This window comes from Tiliqua scincoides, chromosome 12 (assembly GCF_035046505.1).
Source record: "Tiliqua scincoides isolate rTilSci1 chromosome 12, rTilSci1.hap2, whole genome shotgun sequence".
Classification (NCBI taxonomy): Eukaryota; Metazoa; Chordata; class Lepidosauria; order Squamata; family Scincidae; genus Tiliqua; species Tiliqua scincoides.
In genome coordinates this window covers 16,497,978-16,514,638 of record NC_089832.1, presented here as the reverse complement: position 1 = coordinate 16,514,638, position 16,661 = coordinate 16,497,978, and the positions used below count along the sequence as shown (strand labels likewise).

General features: G+C 48.7%; 1 protein-coding gene and 1 pseudogene across 1 annotated transcript in view; one reads left to right on the top strand and one right to left on the bottom strand.

Moving 5' to 3' along the window:
- Positions 1-16,661, bottom strand: part of COL4A5 (collagen type IV alpha 5 chain) — a 115,222-nt gene that overhangs the window by 40,202 nt on the left and 58,359 nt on the right. Inside the window, exons 11-25 of the mRNA XM_066640136.1 lie at positions 16,119-16,154; positions 15,987-16,028; positions 15,785-15,877; positions 13,924-13,977; positions 13,767-13,823; positions 11,162-11,206; positions 10,612-10,665; positions 10,426-10,467; positions 8,959-9,091; positions 7,964-8,137; positions 5,396-5,479; positions 3,915-4,007; positions 3,159-3,229; positions 2,596-2,787; positions 1,644-1,812 (exon numbers count right to left, since the gene is read on the bottom strand). Coding sequence (XP_066496233.1) covers positions 1,644-1,812; positions 2,596-2,787; positions 3,159-3,229; positions 3,915-4,007; positions 5,396-5,479; positions 7,964-8,137; positions 8,959-9,091; positions 10,426-10,467; positions 10,612-10,665; positions 11,162-11,206; positions 13,767-13,823; positions 13,924-13,977; positions 15,785-15,877; positions 15,987-16,028; positions 16,119-16,154 — 1,339 coding nt within the window. The remainder of the gene's footprint in view (positions 1-1,643; positions 1,813-2,595; positions 2,788-3,158; positions 3,230-3,914; positions 4,008-5,395; positions 5,480-7,963; positions 8,138-8,958; positions 9,092-10,425; positions 10,468-10,611; positions 10,666-11,161; positions 11,207-13,766; positions 13,824-13,923; positions 13,978-15,784; positions 15,878-15,986; positions 16,029-16,118; positions 16,155-16,661) is intronic.
- On the top strand, positions 6,033-6,149 carry LOC136663367 (5S ribosomal RNA; annotated as a pseudogene).

The window sequence follows — 16,661 nt, the reverse complement described above, 5'->3', positions numbered from 1 at the left end:
AAATTATTTGTGCATATAGACCAATTTGGGAGAGTAGAGCCCAAACCTCCTAGGGCCTAAAGTGCCAAATGGCATATCCCCTGACTTAGTGGCACTTCAGTTGTGGCTGCTTGTCTACTACCCACTCGCTGGATTTGAAAAGGAAGAAGGGAATGAAGCAGAAGTATGGAGGAGAGGAGAGTGGGGTGGACGAAAGCATCACAGACGGAGGTGACTGTCTCAAACAGGTTCGTGAACAGGTCGGCCCTGAGACCCATTCAGATGCCCTGGCCACACCAAACCTTGAAATCAACAGTTTGCCTCCAAGCCAAAACTGGGAACTCGGTTCAAACTATAGTTGCTCACTCTGGAAGGGAAAGCAAACTATGGGCTGTGTGCAGTAACTACATTTTGTCTGATTTGGGCGTTGCAGCAAACCTGAGCCCACGTGCTAATTGGCCCCGGTGGACTCAGGGTCCAGCATAAGGTGGCCACCTCTGCTACAAAGCCCCACCACCCTGGCTTGGTAAGACTCTGCATTCCCTACCTGCTGGCACTGTTGCAGCCATACGTTCCTCCCAACTTTCTTCCTGGCTTTTAAAAAAGTAGAGAAGGTGGGAGAGGGAAAGAAGAAATGGGAAGTGGAGCTGCTCTAGTCCAGCAGTATCTTCTCCTGCCCCCAATTCCTCCCTCCCTTCCCTACCCTTTCCTCTTCTTGATATGGAAGAGGGTAAGGAGAAGGAACAGCAACTGTCACCCTGCACATGCACGATCCCATCTGATCTCGGAAGCTAAGCAGGGTCAGGCCTGGTTGGTATTTGGATGGGAGACCGCCTGGGAATACCGGGTGCTGTAGGCTTATACCATAGTCTTTCGAGACTGAAGGTTGTCAACCAAGGAGAAGGATGAGAAGAACAGTGGCGGCAGCAAGAAAGATATGGTGGCAGTCTGGGGGAGATGCTGTGAGTGTCAAACATTGGGGGCAACAAACCTTAAGATCCCAGGCAGCACCCCTGTTACACCCCCCAATACAACAAAATCAAATCAATCAATTAACTAAATAATTATTAAATAAAGTTAAAAAATTTATTTAAAATAAAGAACCTTCCAAACCCTCTCAAGTAGATGCTGATCTGTTTAAAAAAAAATTCCCCAAAGATCCCAAATGAAATAATAATAATAATAATACAGGTATTTCTATACCGCCTTTCTTGGTCCTCAGATTTCTCCTCGGACTTTATTCAAGGCGGTTTATATAGGCAGGCAAATTTAAATCCCCTTAGGGATTTTTAAAATTTTGAAAGGTTTCATCTTTCAAGAAACCACAACATTCAGATGTTTCTTTCGTGATCTGGTCGCACATTCTGGCCTCCATCCTCCCACGCTCAGAGCAGATGGAATAACTCGGCTCAGCTTGTCAGCTGCTTCAAGGTCGCACGGTGCCGGTGGCCTCGAACTGGCAACCTTCGGATGTTATCTTCAGGCAAATGGAGGCTCAACCCTCTAGACCAGACCCTCCTGCAATCCTAGCCATACTTACCCAGGAGTAAGCCCCATTGACTATCATTGTGGAATGCATATACATAGTAGCCTGTTGAAAGTTTAGATCTGTAACATTTCCCCAAATGCAGTCCTTGCTTAGATTAAAATGAAATGAAATTTACCTGGTGCTCCAGGGGTTCCTGGACGTCCTGAGACCCCTTGAGCGCCCTTTTCACCCGGGGAACCTTGCGGGCCAAATCCAGGAGAGCCCTTAGGCCCTCGATCTCCAGGAAGTCCGGGTAAACCTGGATCGCCAGGGGGTCCCCTCTCCCCTTTGAACGAGAGTCCTCCCTAAAAAATGACAGGCAAAGATGAAGGGGAACATCCATTTACATTGGAACAGATTTGTTGAAATATCATTTTAAACACACTTCATTCCAAAATGCGAAGGCATAAGGACTGTCTGATTGCTCAAGATCAATTGTCTGTCCAAAACTAGTTGGTTTCTAAGGCATGGTTGATCATGCACCAGAATGAGACTCCTAAGGTAGTCTAATGCAGGACTGGATTTAAGGGCAACTAAAGCAGGAAACTGACTACCTTCTACATGTAGATCTTCCATCCTGGAACCAACCAACAGACTTCCATGGACCCCTACTTTGGGGGGCCACGCAGGCAGCCAGAAACCTCACAAGATGTACCTTGGAACGGTCTCCCTCCAACGCTAATGTCAGTGTGGTTGTGCTGATGGCTTGCGGTAGAGGGCAAGGAGCAAGCCCTTCCCAGGAGCAACCTCCCCACCACCCACCTTGACCAATCTGGGAATGGTCCCATTCAGGCTCCCTTCCTACATGCCTCAGCTCCATCGCCATTCTGGGAGGCTGGTCCTATTCACTGCCTCTCATTCCAGTATGACCAAGGGCGCAATCCTAATCAACTTTCTAGTGCTGACCTAGCCACAGTGCAGCCCCAAGGTAAGGTAACAAACATGCCCTTACCTTGAGGAGGCCCCCTTGACTCCCTCCCCACTGCAGGATGCAGTGCACGCCACATTGGAACAGCTATGCCAGTGCTAGAAATTTTGTTAGGATTGTGTCCCAACAATCACAACACAATCCACAGAACTGAACTTACCGGTTCCCCTTTCTGCCCAGGAAGTCCTGGTAGCCCGCTTTCCCCAGGAGAACCATCCAATCCAGGCAGACCAGGGGGACCTGGGAAACCAGGGTCGCCCTTTTCACCTTTCATTCCTGGGAAGGCAAGGATGTCACCTGGGTCGCCTTTTGCACCGGGACGTCCAGGAGGGCCTAGAGGACCAGGAAGACCCTACGTTTTTAAAAAAAGGAAAAGCAACTTTTTCAGCTATTTGGACAGTATAGATTCTTCCCTATATTCTCCCACCAACCCCCTGCTCCTATAAATTATAAACTGCTCCCTGAGAGCCAGGGTGGTGTAGTGGTTTGGGAGGTGGACTCAGACCCGGAAGATCCAGGTTCAAATCCCCCCCTCAGCCACGAAGCTTCCTGGGTGACCCTGGGCCAGTCACTTTCTCTCAGCCTCACCTACCTCACAAGGTCGTTGCGAGGATAAGAAGGAGGGGAGCAGCTGTGTACACCGCCCTGAGCTCTTTGGAGGAAGGGCGGTATAAAAATGGGAAATAAATAAATAAAATAAATAAACATTGTGCTTGTGCTTACTGGTGACCCAACAGGACCAATGAGGCCAGGAACTCCTTTGTCGCCTTTCAGCCCAGGAAAACCAGGAGACCCTGAAGACAAAAGAAGGAAAATTTCTAGAAAATAGACTCTAAGAGCAGAGGCTGTGAGGGGTGAGCAAATTCCCTCCATTTAATTACACTATGCAACTCAAAAATGGTTTCAGCTGAATTTTTAAAGTTTCTTATACAATCCAGAGGCACTGACATCTGCAAGAGGGATCTGAAGGCCTTAGGAGTGGACCTCAGCAAGTGGGAAACAGCCTGCCTCTGAGCTGCACAGCCGCTTGGAGGCAGGCTGTGCAGCATGGCCTTTCCCAGTTTGAAGAGTCTGAGGCTAAGAGGCAAAGAAGGAAGGCCCATAGCCAGGGAGACAGACCAGGGACAGACTGCACTTGCTCCCGGTGTAGAAGGGACTGTCACTCCCGAATCAGCATTTTCAGCCACACCAGTCGCTGTTCCAGAACCACCATCCAGAGCGCGATACCAGAGTCTTTCGAGACTGAAGGTTGCCTACTGATCCCAACATGAATCTTAAGTTTTTTGTACCTCAAAACTTTTTTACAGTCCAATCCTATCCTGTGCTGGCACATGCAGGCTGGCCAAGGTAGGAGGTGGACCCAGCGCAACTCGGAGTAAGTGAATGTATTTTCCCTTACTCCGTGTTGCGCAGCAGCCACCTCAATGGAGCCACTTGGCCTAATACAATACAAGGGGAACAAAAGCAGCCAATGTGTACCTGGATTCCCAGGTAATCCTGGTAGCCCTTTCTCCCCCGGAGGGCCAGGAATCCCAGATCCTATGCAGTTCAAACACGTATCTCCTTTATCTCCTAGAAACAAAAGACATAGACAAGGTCCTGCTCAATATTTATACACTCACATGATTATTCAGATTTGAGTTGCTCTTATAGATCACGCAGCCCTGATGATCAAAGAAGAATCTGACTCTTGATCCATGCAAAGTTCTAGATGTAGTGGGCCCTTTGAATCCATGGGGGATCTGCTCCAGGACTCCCCAAGGATGCAGAAGTCCATGGATAATTAAATCTGCGGGGGGGGGGGGGAGTGGAGAGGCATCAGAGGACCTCCCAGACACTCAAACAATCAAAGTGCCTTCTGGTCACATCTAGGATGTCCTCTCAGGCCCTCCAGCCAGATATGGCTTTCAGGCCCTCCTCCAGGACAGGAACCTGCAGATATGGAAGGCCCACTGTACGTGCCATTCAAGTTCAGTGACTTAAGTGTTTTCTGTCCCCTTAGATACAGAACAGCCTCCAATGTTCCCCTGCACTGTCTTTGGATTGGGAGAAACACCAGCTGCAGGCCTGCATTAAACATTCTGCCAAAGAGCTACGTATAACCCTGTTTAATCAACATCTACCAAAATGTACGGGGACCCCGAATCGGTTCAACAGACAAGATACTTACGTAGAGCAAGACATGCCTGGCAAAATTCCAATACTGCTACTACTGCTACTGCTACTACTACTACTACTACTACTACTACTACTAAATGTCAATCTATTTCTTTGATTTCAATTCTGGGGAAGTAACTGGTGGTCCACCCCCACCCTCCTTTCTGGAGGCCCAATACATTTTGCAAGCTCTCAATCTGGATAAGAACAATTCTCCTCTTAGACAGCCGGTACAACCCCCAACGCATTTTAAAACCGCTTTTGCTCGTTCCAATTCACACCACTTGGTACGGACTGGAGCCAAAAGAAAACCGCCAGGTTATGAATAACGGTGAAATGAAATCCATGTCCCAAGGAGGCTTTAGCATCCTGCCAAGTGGGCCAAAGAGGTGGTCACCGCAATGGTTGGGTAGGTTCCACCTCCTCCTTCTCTCTTGATCCAAAAAGAGGAAAACAGAGCATAAAAGGAAGTGTGAAGGAGAGGACAGCACTTGGCTAGAGTGTCTCTGGCACCCCTGTCTCCTTCCCACTTCCTGTCCTGCCCCTTTTCAAATTCAGGAAGCAGGAGAATAAGGATCAGCAGAGATAGCATAGGGGGCATATGGCATCCTGCCTCAGGCCCTGGGGACCTTCAGCTCCTAACGCCACATGGCTTTTGGAAGATCTCCATGGAAGTTTGCCGTACGGTGGTGCAAAAGTAAGAAGGAACATGGGTCTCACTGAGGTCCCTTACATGAACCGAAGCAACTATTGGATTTTCAGCCAGTCCTTGACAAGGAGTCAATGGTGCTGAGGGCAAATACCTTTCTGGCCCCTCTCCCCAAAATATCCTTTCTCTCCTGGGGGGCCTGGAGGGCCGGGGGGTCCTCGCTCGCACAGTCTGTCAGCTGAAAGGAAAAGGAAGTACAGGTAAAAAGGTGAGCCAGACTCACACGAAAATACACCACAACCTTATGAGGCTAACTGTTCCAGATTGCTGGTAGAGGAAGCCCTAGTTATGTGCCCCGCAGTCTCTAGAGATGTGTTCTCATGGCTGCCCCGCTAGTAAGGTGCGCAGGCAGTACTACTCCTGCTCTACTCCCTCTGACTCTCCCCATCCTTCTACTACTCATTCTCTCTTTACAAAGGCCAGGGGAGCAAGAGGAAGGGGAGGAGGAGAAACCCCATCTCTGCCAGGTGAGCAAAGGGGAGGCATGCAGCACCATTGAGGCGCCCTGGGAAGTGGGGAGGGACCCATTCCACCAAAAACAAGACAAAGGAGTCTTTTGGAGAGTCTCAGTTTGCAGTAATAATTGAAGCGTCCCAACATTTAACTGCAATCCCTTTTGGGGATTTTAATGGGGCTTCTTGGCTTAATTACATTATGTCATGTTGGGGGGAAAAATATCCAGGAACAGCTTTAGGAAGAGTTGACAACCCTATTTAGGAGATGCCTCCAAGCCCAGCAACTGTTACCCTGCACATGCCTGATCTTGTCTGATCTCAGAAGCTAAGCAGGGTCAGGCCTGGTTAGTACTTGGATGGGAGACCGCCTGGGAATACCGGGCGCTGTAGGCTTATACCATGATCTCGGAAGCTAAGCAGGGTCAGGCCTGGTTAGTACTTGGATGGGAGACCGCCTGGGAATACCGGGTGCTATAGGCTTATACCATGATCTCGGAAGCTAAGCAGGGTCAGGCCTGGTTAGTACTTGGATGGGAGACCGCCTGGGAATACCGGGTGCTATAGGCTTATACCATGATCTCGGAAGCTAAGCAGGGTCAGGCCTGGTTAGTACTTGGATGGGAGACCGCCTGGGAATACCGGGTGCTGTAGGCTTCTACCGTAGTCTTTTGAGACTGAAGGTTGCCAACCAACCAACCAAGCCCAGCTCCTGGCCAAATCTGCCTCTTTGGGGACGGAAAGACAATTGTTCCACAAATGCAGGGGTAGTACAACCTAGAATGCAGTCTGAGGCCATCTTGTGTACTCAGTGTGTGGCTCTCAGAAGTGCTAATTGGGTAAGAGGCACTTTTTCAAGTGGGTGCTCCTTTTTTTAGCAGGGGGAGAGTAACTGGCCCACCTCACCCCAGCAGTGTCTGTTCGAGTGGCTGTCTGCTGGTGTTCTTTTGCATCTTTTTAGATTGTGAGCCCTTTTGGGACAGGGAGCCATTTAGTTATTTGATTTTTCTCTGTAAACCGCTTTGTGAACTTTAAGTTGAAAAGCAGTATATAAATACTGTTAATAATAATAATAATAATAATAATAATAATAATAATAATAAAGTGACTGACAATGATGTCATCGCCAGTCACTTCTGGGTGCGGACACACTGAAGACCACTTCATACAACAGTACGGAGGTCAGGGCAGGTGGCTTTTCACAAAGCACCGTTTTTGCGCACTGGAGCTCTGCCCACGATGCTGAGCCTCCGTGTCTGGGCTGGCACAATGCAGTCTCCCTGCCGGGGCAGTGGGTGGTCTGAGAGGCCCTGACAAGTGCCTCCGTCGCCATGCAGTTTGGGATCCGAACCGCAACCCTAAACCCTCACCACGCTCCTCATGCACTGATGTCACACCCAGAAGCACAGGACTTTCGGTTTCATTGACAACATTCATGCTGTCCTGTAAATAAAACTGGATGCCTTGCACTTCCTGGTTTCACGGCAGCACATGAGGGGACAGTAAGGAGGACAACGGCCTGCTTCTTTCTCAAGCAAGTGGGAAACAGGTCATTGTGGATGTGAGGCCTCCCTGTTGGGGGAGGGGAGGGCCCGCCTGGCCTTTCCGAGGGGGACCCCCTTGTGGAGGCCTCAGACTAGTTCCCCACAAGAAGGGAGGGGTTGCATCACCTAGTTCCCCTTCTTTGGGTCGGCAGCATTTGTTAGTCAGGAGCAGGAGCTGCTAGCAGCAGATCCTCCTGCCTGCTCTTCCGACTCCCAACTGCCTTGTCATGCCTGGCCTCCAGGTTTATGTAGGGCAGACCCCTCCCCTTTGGCCCCTCCCCTTCCCTCCCAGGGAAGGTACAAAAAGGGCCTGTCTCTGGGCCTGCCCTTCCCTGGGCTTACCACAACTCCTCCCCTTCCTCTCTCTGTCTTCCTCTCACCTGGAGCTGCCAGGGTTGTTCCTGAGAGGGCTGGGAAGGCTGCTGCCTCTGCCCTGGTCCAGAAGCCTCCTCCCTGGGTAAGCTGGGGAGGAGGGAGATGAGGGGAACCCCGACAGTGGGCTCCATTGGTGGAAGGCTGAAGAGAGGTGGCGGCGGCAGCAGAGTGGGACATGGAAGCCACCGCAAATCCATCACCCTCTTGGACCCCTCGCAATCTGCTACTGATTCAACCCTCATCAGAGGGCCATACTAACATATATATGTTATATGTATCTATGTCACTTACCAGGTGGAATCGTTGTTCCAGGTGGACCAGGAGGGCCTGGTGGGCCAGGGGATCCGGGTCGTCCTTCAATGCCAGGTGGCCCCGGTATAGAAAACCCAGGTAGGCCTTGATCCCCCTTTTGTCCTCTCTCCCCAGGTAGACCAGGAGCGCCGGGCGGGCCTGCACTTGGAATTCCTACCACGAGAAAGCATCTTAGTTCTCAGTATCGCAACAGATTAAGCTTAAGACACCTCCCTAGGGTGGTGTCCCCTGGGAGGGGGGATGCAATGGAACCGGTTACAAAGGGCAGGATCGCAGGTGGTTTAGCAGCTGCCCAGGAGGAAAGAAGGGACAGAGCAACAGAAGAAGCAGCACACACCGATCAGCTGCCACAGGCAGGAAAGGACAACAATGGAAAGAGGAACCAGGCAGCAAGGCCAGTAGTTCTGTGGAAGCAAGGCCAGTGGTCTGTGGAACTCCTTGCCACAGGATGTGGTGACGGCGTCTGGCCTGTACGTCTTTGAAAGGGGATTGGACAAGTTTCTGGAGGAAAAATCCATTACGGGGTACAAGCCATGATGTGTATGCGCAACCTCCTGATTTTAGAAATGGGCTATGTCAGAATGCCAATGCAAGCGAGGGCACCAGGATGCAGGTCTCTTGTTATCTGGTGTGCTCCCTGGGGCATTTGGTGGTCCGCTGTGAGATACAGGAAGCTGGACTAGATGGGCCTATGGCCTGATACAGTGGGGCTGTTCTTATGTTCTTATGTAGTTGACTATAAGCTCTCAGAGGTGTGTCTTATGTGCCAAGCTAGGGTTTCAGGTGAGCGCTAGTCCTTGGCAAGCTGAAGGCCACTCAGCATGGTTTCACTCACACATCAACTCATTCTGAAGGTATCTTAGGTTGCAGTCCTAACCTCACTTTCCTAGGAGTAAGTCACCTTGAACACAATAAGACTTACTTCTGAGTAGACCTGCTTAGGATTGTGCCCTAAGAGATTTGTGTTCTCTTACCTGGAGTGCCTGGCAAGCCAGGGGGCCCCTGCTGGCCAGGAAAGCCACGGTCACCTTTCTCTCCAGGAAACCCGGAGTCTCCTTTGCTGCCTTTTTCTCCCACCGTCACACCAGTGTCTGGCCTTGAAATCACCTGGTATATACCATGGATAAATGAATGGAAACAGTTACTCCAAGGCAGGACAACAAGGGAAACCAATTCTGCTAAGTACATTAGAAGCTTGACCTAAAGGGGTTTGATGGTAGGACTCATCTAATTTTCCTTGCCCATAAACATGGCCATTTATCTCTTCTTTATTCTTCGCTGACTTCTCTTCCCTTATAATGTCCAAATGTAAAGTCTCTAAATGCTGAGACTCCAGTGCTTGTTTACACTCCTTCACCTCTACCTTCTTTAAACACCAATCTCATGAACAGAGTTGTTGAACTTGTTTCCTACAGTGGCCTGAATAGCATTCACGGCGCCTGCTGAAGGCCAGAAGTGACATCATTAAGCAAGAAGTGACATCATTACGCAGATGAAAGTTGGAAAGAAGCATACTGCTCCCACACACTTACCTGGGGGTTGGACCCAGTCCTCTGGAGGTTGCACATGGTCTCCTAGCCTCCTCAGAACACCTCCCAGACATGAGCAGAAGTTTTTCTCAGGGAAAAACCCAAGAGGGCTGTTTCTAACCAGTAGAAGTTGCACCTGATTTGCCCTCTACCTGCTCTTCCGGTGCATGTCATCTCCTTGCCAGTGTTTCACTGAAGACTGAAAGATGGGTGTTCCAGCAAGGAACTCACCCTGCGAGGAAGCTGCTTGAACCATTCCCTAATGAGGCTATACCCCATCTCAGAAACTAGATGTGATAGGGCAAAACGGATGCCATTTTTGGAATCAGCACCCCAAATATACCTACAAATACGACTAACTTTTAAGACAGCAAAACGGGCTGTGCAATCATTTTTATCACATCCTACATGTTATTAGGTACATTTTCAAATTAGTCTAAGAAAACCACTCTTCATATAATCTCTGGCTTCACTATGGCAAATATGAGCCTGATGGAGTCATGCTTCAACTCAGGAAGAGGCAGCTTCCTATATTCATATGATATCAAAGAAGTGATTATTTGGGTAGATTTCAAGAGGTTAAGAGAAAAGCCGCTAAAAGTTATGAAAATTCAGTCTTTGGCATATTAGGTCAGAATATTCCTACAGAGAGAATGACAAAAACTTCCAAAGAGGCTTAGATATTTTAAATTTAAATATCATTCTCAGTTGGGAAGAAGTTATCAATGTGATATCCGTAAATAATTGCAACCCAATACTTCTTTTTCAGTCTGTGCATTGAATGCTACTATCTTGTAGCATTTTATATCAACATTATAAAATGAAGCTAACACAGTTATCATCAGCAATTTAGGATAAATTATGCCATAAGAGAATTTAAGGAAAGGGACAGATTGAATGGACCAAACTTACCTGTCCAGGGAGACCAGGCAGACCGGGTTCACCTTTCTGGCCCTGCCAACAAAGTTGTCACAAACTTTAATATTGATTGGTAAACTTAATCAATATTAACATTAGCTAATCAGTTGCTAATCAATAACTGATCAGGAGGGGTGTGTGCAGGCATACGACGGCCCTGAAATATGAGGTCTCACTCACTTTTTCACCATCTCTTCCTGGAAAGCCAGGTGTGCCGCGATCACCAGCTAAACCCTTCCGTGGAGGTAAAAAAAAAACAACCATCAGCCATCAAAATATTTAAACATCACAACATTAATGCCCGATCTCGTCTGATCTCGGAAGCTATGCAGGGTCAGGCCTGGTTAGTACTTGGATGGGAGACCATCTGGGAATACCGGGTGCTGTAGGCTTATACCATGATCTCGGAAGCTAAGCAGGGTCAGGCCTGGTCAGTACTTGGATGGGAGACCGCCTGGGAATACCAGGTGCTGTAGGCTTATACCATGATCTTGGAAGCTAAGCAGGGTCCGGCCTGGTTAGTACTTGGACGGGAGACCGCCTGGGAATACCGGGTGCTGTGGGCTTATACCATGATCTCAGAAGCTAAGCAGGGTCAGGCCTGGTCAGTACTTGGATGGGAGACCGCCTGGGAATACCAGGTGCTGTAGGCTTATACCATAGTCTTTCGAGACTGAAGGTTGCCAACCACCACAACATTAGTAGGGTAAGGAAGATGTGATGTACTTACAGGCAAACCGGGTGACCCAGGCTCTCCATCCTTGCCAGGTTTTCCCTTAAAAATACAAATGAGTATTGGAAAAAAAAATGATACAAATACATCTGGTGTATAAAGATGTTGCTGGTGTACTGGAGACAGGAAGCAAAACTTTGGTTTCTTCAATAGGGTTGTTCAGACAAACATTCAGTAGACAGGAGAGCCTTGCCATTAGCTATATCAATGGAACATCATGAAGCTATGCTGAGAAGGGAAAAGCACAGCAAAACTTTTGATGGCATGAACCTACAGGAGAATTTAATGCACAGGAACAACTTCAGACTGAACTGACGATGATTGACATAAGAAAATAAAAGTGTTTGATAGCGTCTTATTGAATGCAAATTACAAGGGACACCATAGAATTTGTATTTTTTTGGGAAGCGGGTGCTCAAGTAAGATGCTCTTGATGCCCCCCCAGCTTCTTGTCACCTGGGGAAGACACACCACCAGGCAGAGGAGGGGAAAGGTAAGCAAGCAAGGAGTGATGGATGATGCCCTGTGTATCCATCTCTGCTCAGTCACTGGGGCTTTCCTTCCGGGTGTGGGGGAGTAGGCAAGTGAGGAGCTACAACCAGGAAGGAGCAATGGATCCCCTGTTGGTTAACCCAGCCATTTTCAACCACTGCGCCATGGCACACTGGTGTGCCATGGATGGTCTGCAGGTGTGCCGCGAGAGTCTGGAGGAGGGACATTTGTTAGTAGGGCCACTGGGGGTTGTGAGCTCCAGCTGTCAGTGGATGTGCCTTTTCAATTGTCCAAAAAATGGTGGTGTGCCTTGACAATTTTAGTGACTTGTCAGTGTGCCATGAGATGAAAAAGGTTGAAAATCACTGGGTTAAACCCTTGGCAAGGCGCCTGTATTGTGGGTTCCCATAATGCTGGCACGTCGCTTTTAAAAAAAGGAATTCTCCATCAGCCAAGAACAAAGAATTTACAGCAGCAGATGCAATTGACACTCAAGGTAAATCTGTACATGAAACCAGAAGATTTTTGTTGGGAATACTCAACGGTAGGATTCTGAAACTTTATTTTTTATACGTGACAACTGTGGCAAGAACATCATATGCTAAGTGTTGGAAGGTTCCAGAGGTACCTTCAGTTGAAGAATGATGGGTGAGCTTCTGAGCAGTTGCAGGAATACAACAGTACTTGACCCATCAACTGACTGCAAGAGAGATGATCAGCTCATTCTCTAACAAAGCAGTGACTGTAAGGGGACTGCCATTGCTCACGATCAGAATGGGGACCAGGGCGCAGGATTTACTCCAGATTAATTAATCCAAAATCAAAAGAGGTGTGTTCTTTCGGAGGTGCTCACTCTGCCCTTTTTAATCCAGGGAAAGCTGTTGCTTGGTCACAGAGCATCCGAGTTGGATGATACTCTTGAGGTCATCTAGTCCAACCCACTAGGGAACTGTCACAGCACCCCCAACAAGCAGCCATTCAGACTCTGCTTGAAAATCTCCAACAAAGGACAGCCCACTTCTGCACAGGGCAGACTAAGAAGTGCTGGGCACTTGTTATAGTCAGTAAATTCATCCTCACATCTAGCCAAAATCGACTTCCCTGTAGTTTCAAGTCATTGGTTCTAATCCTTGGGAGCCACAAAGCCCTTCTCTTCTCATACATGAGAACTTTTTGGATACTTAAAGAGACAGCCATCCTATCTCCAATTACAGCCTGCGCCGTGATGCAGCTGAAATGGCTGCCGCTGTATGGGCAGCACTGCCCAGCATGGGCGACAACACAACTGGTGGAGATCTCCCCAAGATTGTCCCCTTGCCCTGGGGTAAGCCCCAGCAAGGCTATAGGGCTACTCGATCCTGCACCAACAAAGTTGTTGGCAAAGGAACATGCAGTCCCACGTCAGTGGATTGGGCCCAGAAGGGGGAATAGCATCCAGCTGGAGCCACTGCTGCTATACAAACCCCTCTGAGGCCCGCTCCACCCACCTATGATCTCACGCCACTCTCCCTGTTCCCACCCTCCCCCATCCTCTCCCCTCCCCAAAATGCCTCAGTGCTGTTCAGTGGGGAACTTACCTCCATCCACACCCAGTGCCTCACTGACTGGCATGAAGGCACAGCGCCCACCCGCGATGACCTCCACCCTGGGCTCCTGCCTCTGCTTGGCTACCACGACGTGCTTTATGACACTTTCACAACGGTTGTTGCTCGGGCAGCGTGCCAACGACCAGCACTATGGCGCTGGTGGGTTGGGCTGTTAGTCTTCTCTCTAGGCTAACCATACCAAGCTCTTTTGATCACTCCTCCTAGGCCTCGATTTTCACCATCTTAGTTGCCCTCCACTGAACCCACTCCAGAATACCCACATCCTTCTTAAAATGTGGGGCCCCAAACTGGACGCAGGGTTCCAAATGAGGTCTGCCTAGTGCAGAAAACAGGTTCTCCCTCACCTCCTGCGTGTGGGTCAATAGCTTCTTCCACCCACCTCATCTCAGCAGACCATAGGAAAAAGGAAATTTCTTACCCAGCCTTTGGTGGCCCCACCTGAATTCTCAAACTTTTATACATGGTTTGGAAAGATAAGCGTTGGGTTCAAAGAAGTTACTTACTCTTTTGCCTGGTTCTCCTTGCTCACCTTTTTCACCTTTTCCACCACCTGGAGGGCCCTGAAAACGCAAAACACAACCTGGTGATCAGTCCACGTATGCACAGGCTTGACGGTCTGGCAATGCAGCTTTGAAGAATGATGGAAAGGACACTACTTACAGGAGGACCTGGGAGCCCAGGGGCACCTGGTGGGCCTCGGTCACCTGGAACACCCTGTCAAGCACAAGGGAAGAGAAAAAGATGCTGTTTAAAACACTGAGATCCATAAAATACAAAAAGGATCAGAGATCTGCAGAGGCCTCGGAAGGAGAGATGGGTGAGATGCGTCTTCAACTCAACCCAATTTCTTTCAGTTTCGGCAACCCCTAAACACTCTTCAGCTATAATAGCTCCAAACTTGCCCTTCCTCCAAAGGAAGGCTGAAAAGGCAGTGAGCGGCTACATTCCATGTTAAAGATCCCACATTATTTCTATCCCAGAACAATAGCCGGGCTGATGTTTGTACCCCTCTCTCATATTCTGCTCCCTTCCAATCAACTGAAGGTTCACAGACATCCTGTTTAGGAGCCGGCATTGCTGAGATACCTGAAGCAGGTGTAGGAGCAATTCTTCATCCCTGTTTCATTATGGTTCACCTGCTGAAGCCCTGTTAATTCACCCAAGTTACCCAAATAAGATGCCCCAGTAGTCTACCCAACACTTCCTTCCAAGAAACCTTTTTCTGTCTATAATAATAATAATAATAATAATAATAATAATAATAATAATAATAATAATAATAATACAGGTATTTATATACCGCCTTTCTTGGTCTTTATTCAAGACTTTATTCAAGACGGTTTACATAGGCAGGCTTATTTAAAACCCCATAGGGATTTTTACAATTGAAAGAAGGCTCTATCTTTCAAGAGCCACAACAATTCAGATGTTTCGTTCTGATCTGGCCTCCATCCTGGCCTCCATCCTCCCACACTCAGAGCAGATGGAATAACTTGGCTCAACTTGTCAGCTGCTTCAAGGTCGCACGGTGCCGGTGACCTCGAAGTGGCGACCTTGTGGAAGACCTTGTGGATCTTCAGGCAAATGGAGGCTCTACCCTCTAGACCAGACCTCCTGCCCTGTCTATCAGTGGACTGAAAGAAATCTACTAGCTATTCTGGGTCACCAGCAGTCTAATTAACTCGGTTTAACTCGTTTCCTCCATGCTTTCATTTAATGATTCACAAATTGCACACCACAAGATGTCTCCGGTGGCCCCAGCTTTCCTGGGCTCTGCAGCTTGGATCCAACGAGATTTGGGCACCACCATCATGGATGGTGTGAAATTTCACGTGATCCAAGATGGTGGCCCCTGGCTGAACTGGGAAGAAGAGGCTGTGAGGGCACCGTGATCCGGTAAGTTTGGGAATCACTGCATTCAGTGCATGAAAGGAGGCAGTTGGGCTGCACCTGCTGGCCAGACCCTGACACCAGCTGAAAGTGGCCTCTACATGCACAAAGCTGAACACACAAAGGGCTTCCACGCAACCAGGAACCTTGATCATGAAGGATTCCAGGCTGTGTGGAAGCACTCATCATGCACATGCAGGATTCCACTGAACGTGAGGTGTTAGAGGTGAAGCCAGTAGCTATGGTCATATCAGGGCTAGACCAGTGGCAGTGGTTCCAACACTGCACACCTACACCTACATTGGAAGAGGGGTCTGAAACTATCATATGCTCGATGCATTTATACTTCCTGAAAATAGCAATTTCCTACTAAGAAGTAAAGCCACATAATTTAACTGCAGCTTGGACTCAACATACTGAACTGAGCACAGGAACTCTCAATCCTACCAGAAGCCTTTGCCTTTGGCCAGTCGCTAGAGCCTGCTGCTAGCTTGCAGACTTTCTATGTTTAAAAAAAAGATATTAAACTGGGGTTCTGGAAGTAACCCTCAATGCACTGCAACATTAACTGGGCGAACTTGCAAAAAGTGGCGGCGGCCAAGCCCCCACGGAACCATCTCCTCTCACTCACCTGATCTCCTTTCTGAAATTCGACATCATTTGGTCTTTTCTGTTCGCCAATTTGTCCTGGTGGCCCTGGAGGTCCTTGAAGTCCCTGTTCGCCCTAATTCCCCAAGAGAAAGCCAAACAGATGGACTTCAGAAACCTCTCACACACAAAAAAGAAGCAAGAGTGACTAAACCTCAGGCGCTAGAGAGATGTTTCCTGCTCACCTTGTCTCCTTTAGGCCCTTGAAAATTCAAGCCCATGTTACCCTGAAAAGGAGCGAGAAAGAATCAAACACCGAAAATGGAACCACAAACAAGGATGGCCACACCCACACAATGAAGTCAAAGGCACTGTACCTTCGGTCCCGGCAATCCTGGAGGACCAGGGGGGCCCTGCAATGACAATGACACCATCATTCACGAGGATTGATTTGATAAGCACTCAAGAAGCACTATCCTATGCATGTCTAAGGTACAAGTCCCACTGTGTTCAATGGAGCAGATGCCTGATCTTGTCTGATCTCGGAAGCTAAGCAGGGTCAGGCCTGGTTAATACTTGGATGGGAGACCGCCTGGGAATACCGGGTGCTGTAGGCTTATACCATGATCTCGGAAGCTAAGCAGGGTCAGGCCTGGTTAGTACTTGGATGGGAGACCACCTGGGAATACCAGGTGCTGTAGGCTTCTACCATAGTCTTTTGAGACTGAAGGTTGCCAACCATTCCCAGGAAAGTGTGTATAGGGTTGCAGCCAAGAGAAACCCACTCTTGGTTAATCTTAAAAAAAAAAACAGAATTGCTCCCTCAGCCCTCCTAGCCATACTGCAGGTGACTCTTGCTTCGTGAATGGCGTACGTTGGCAACCTTCAGTCTCGAAAGACTCTGGTATCGCGCTCTGAAT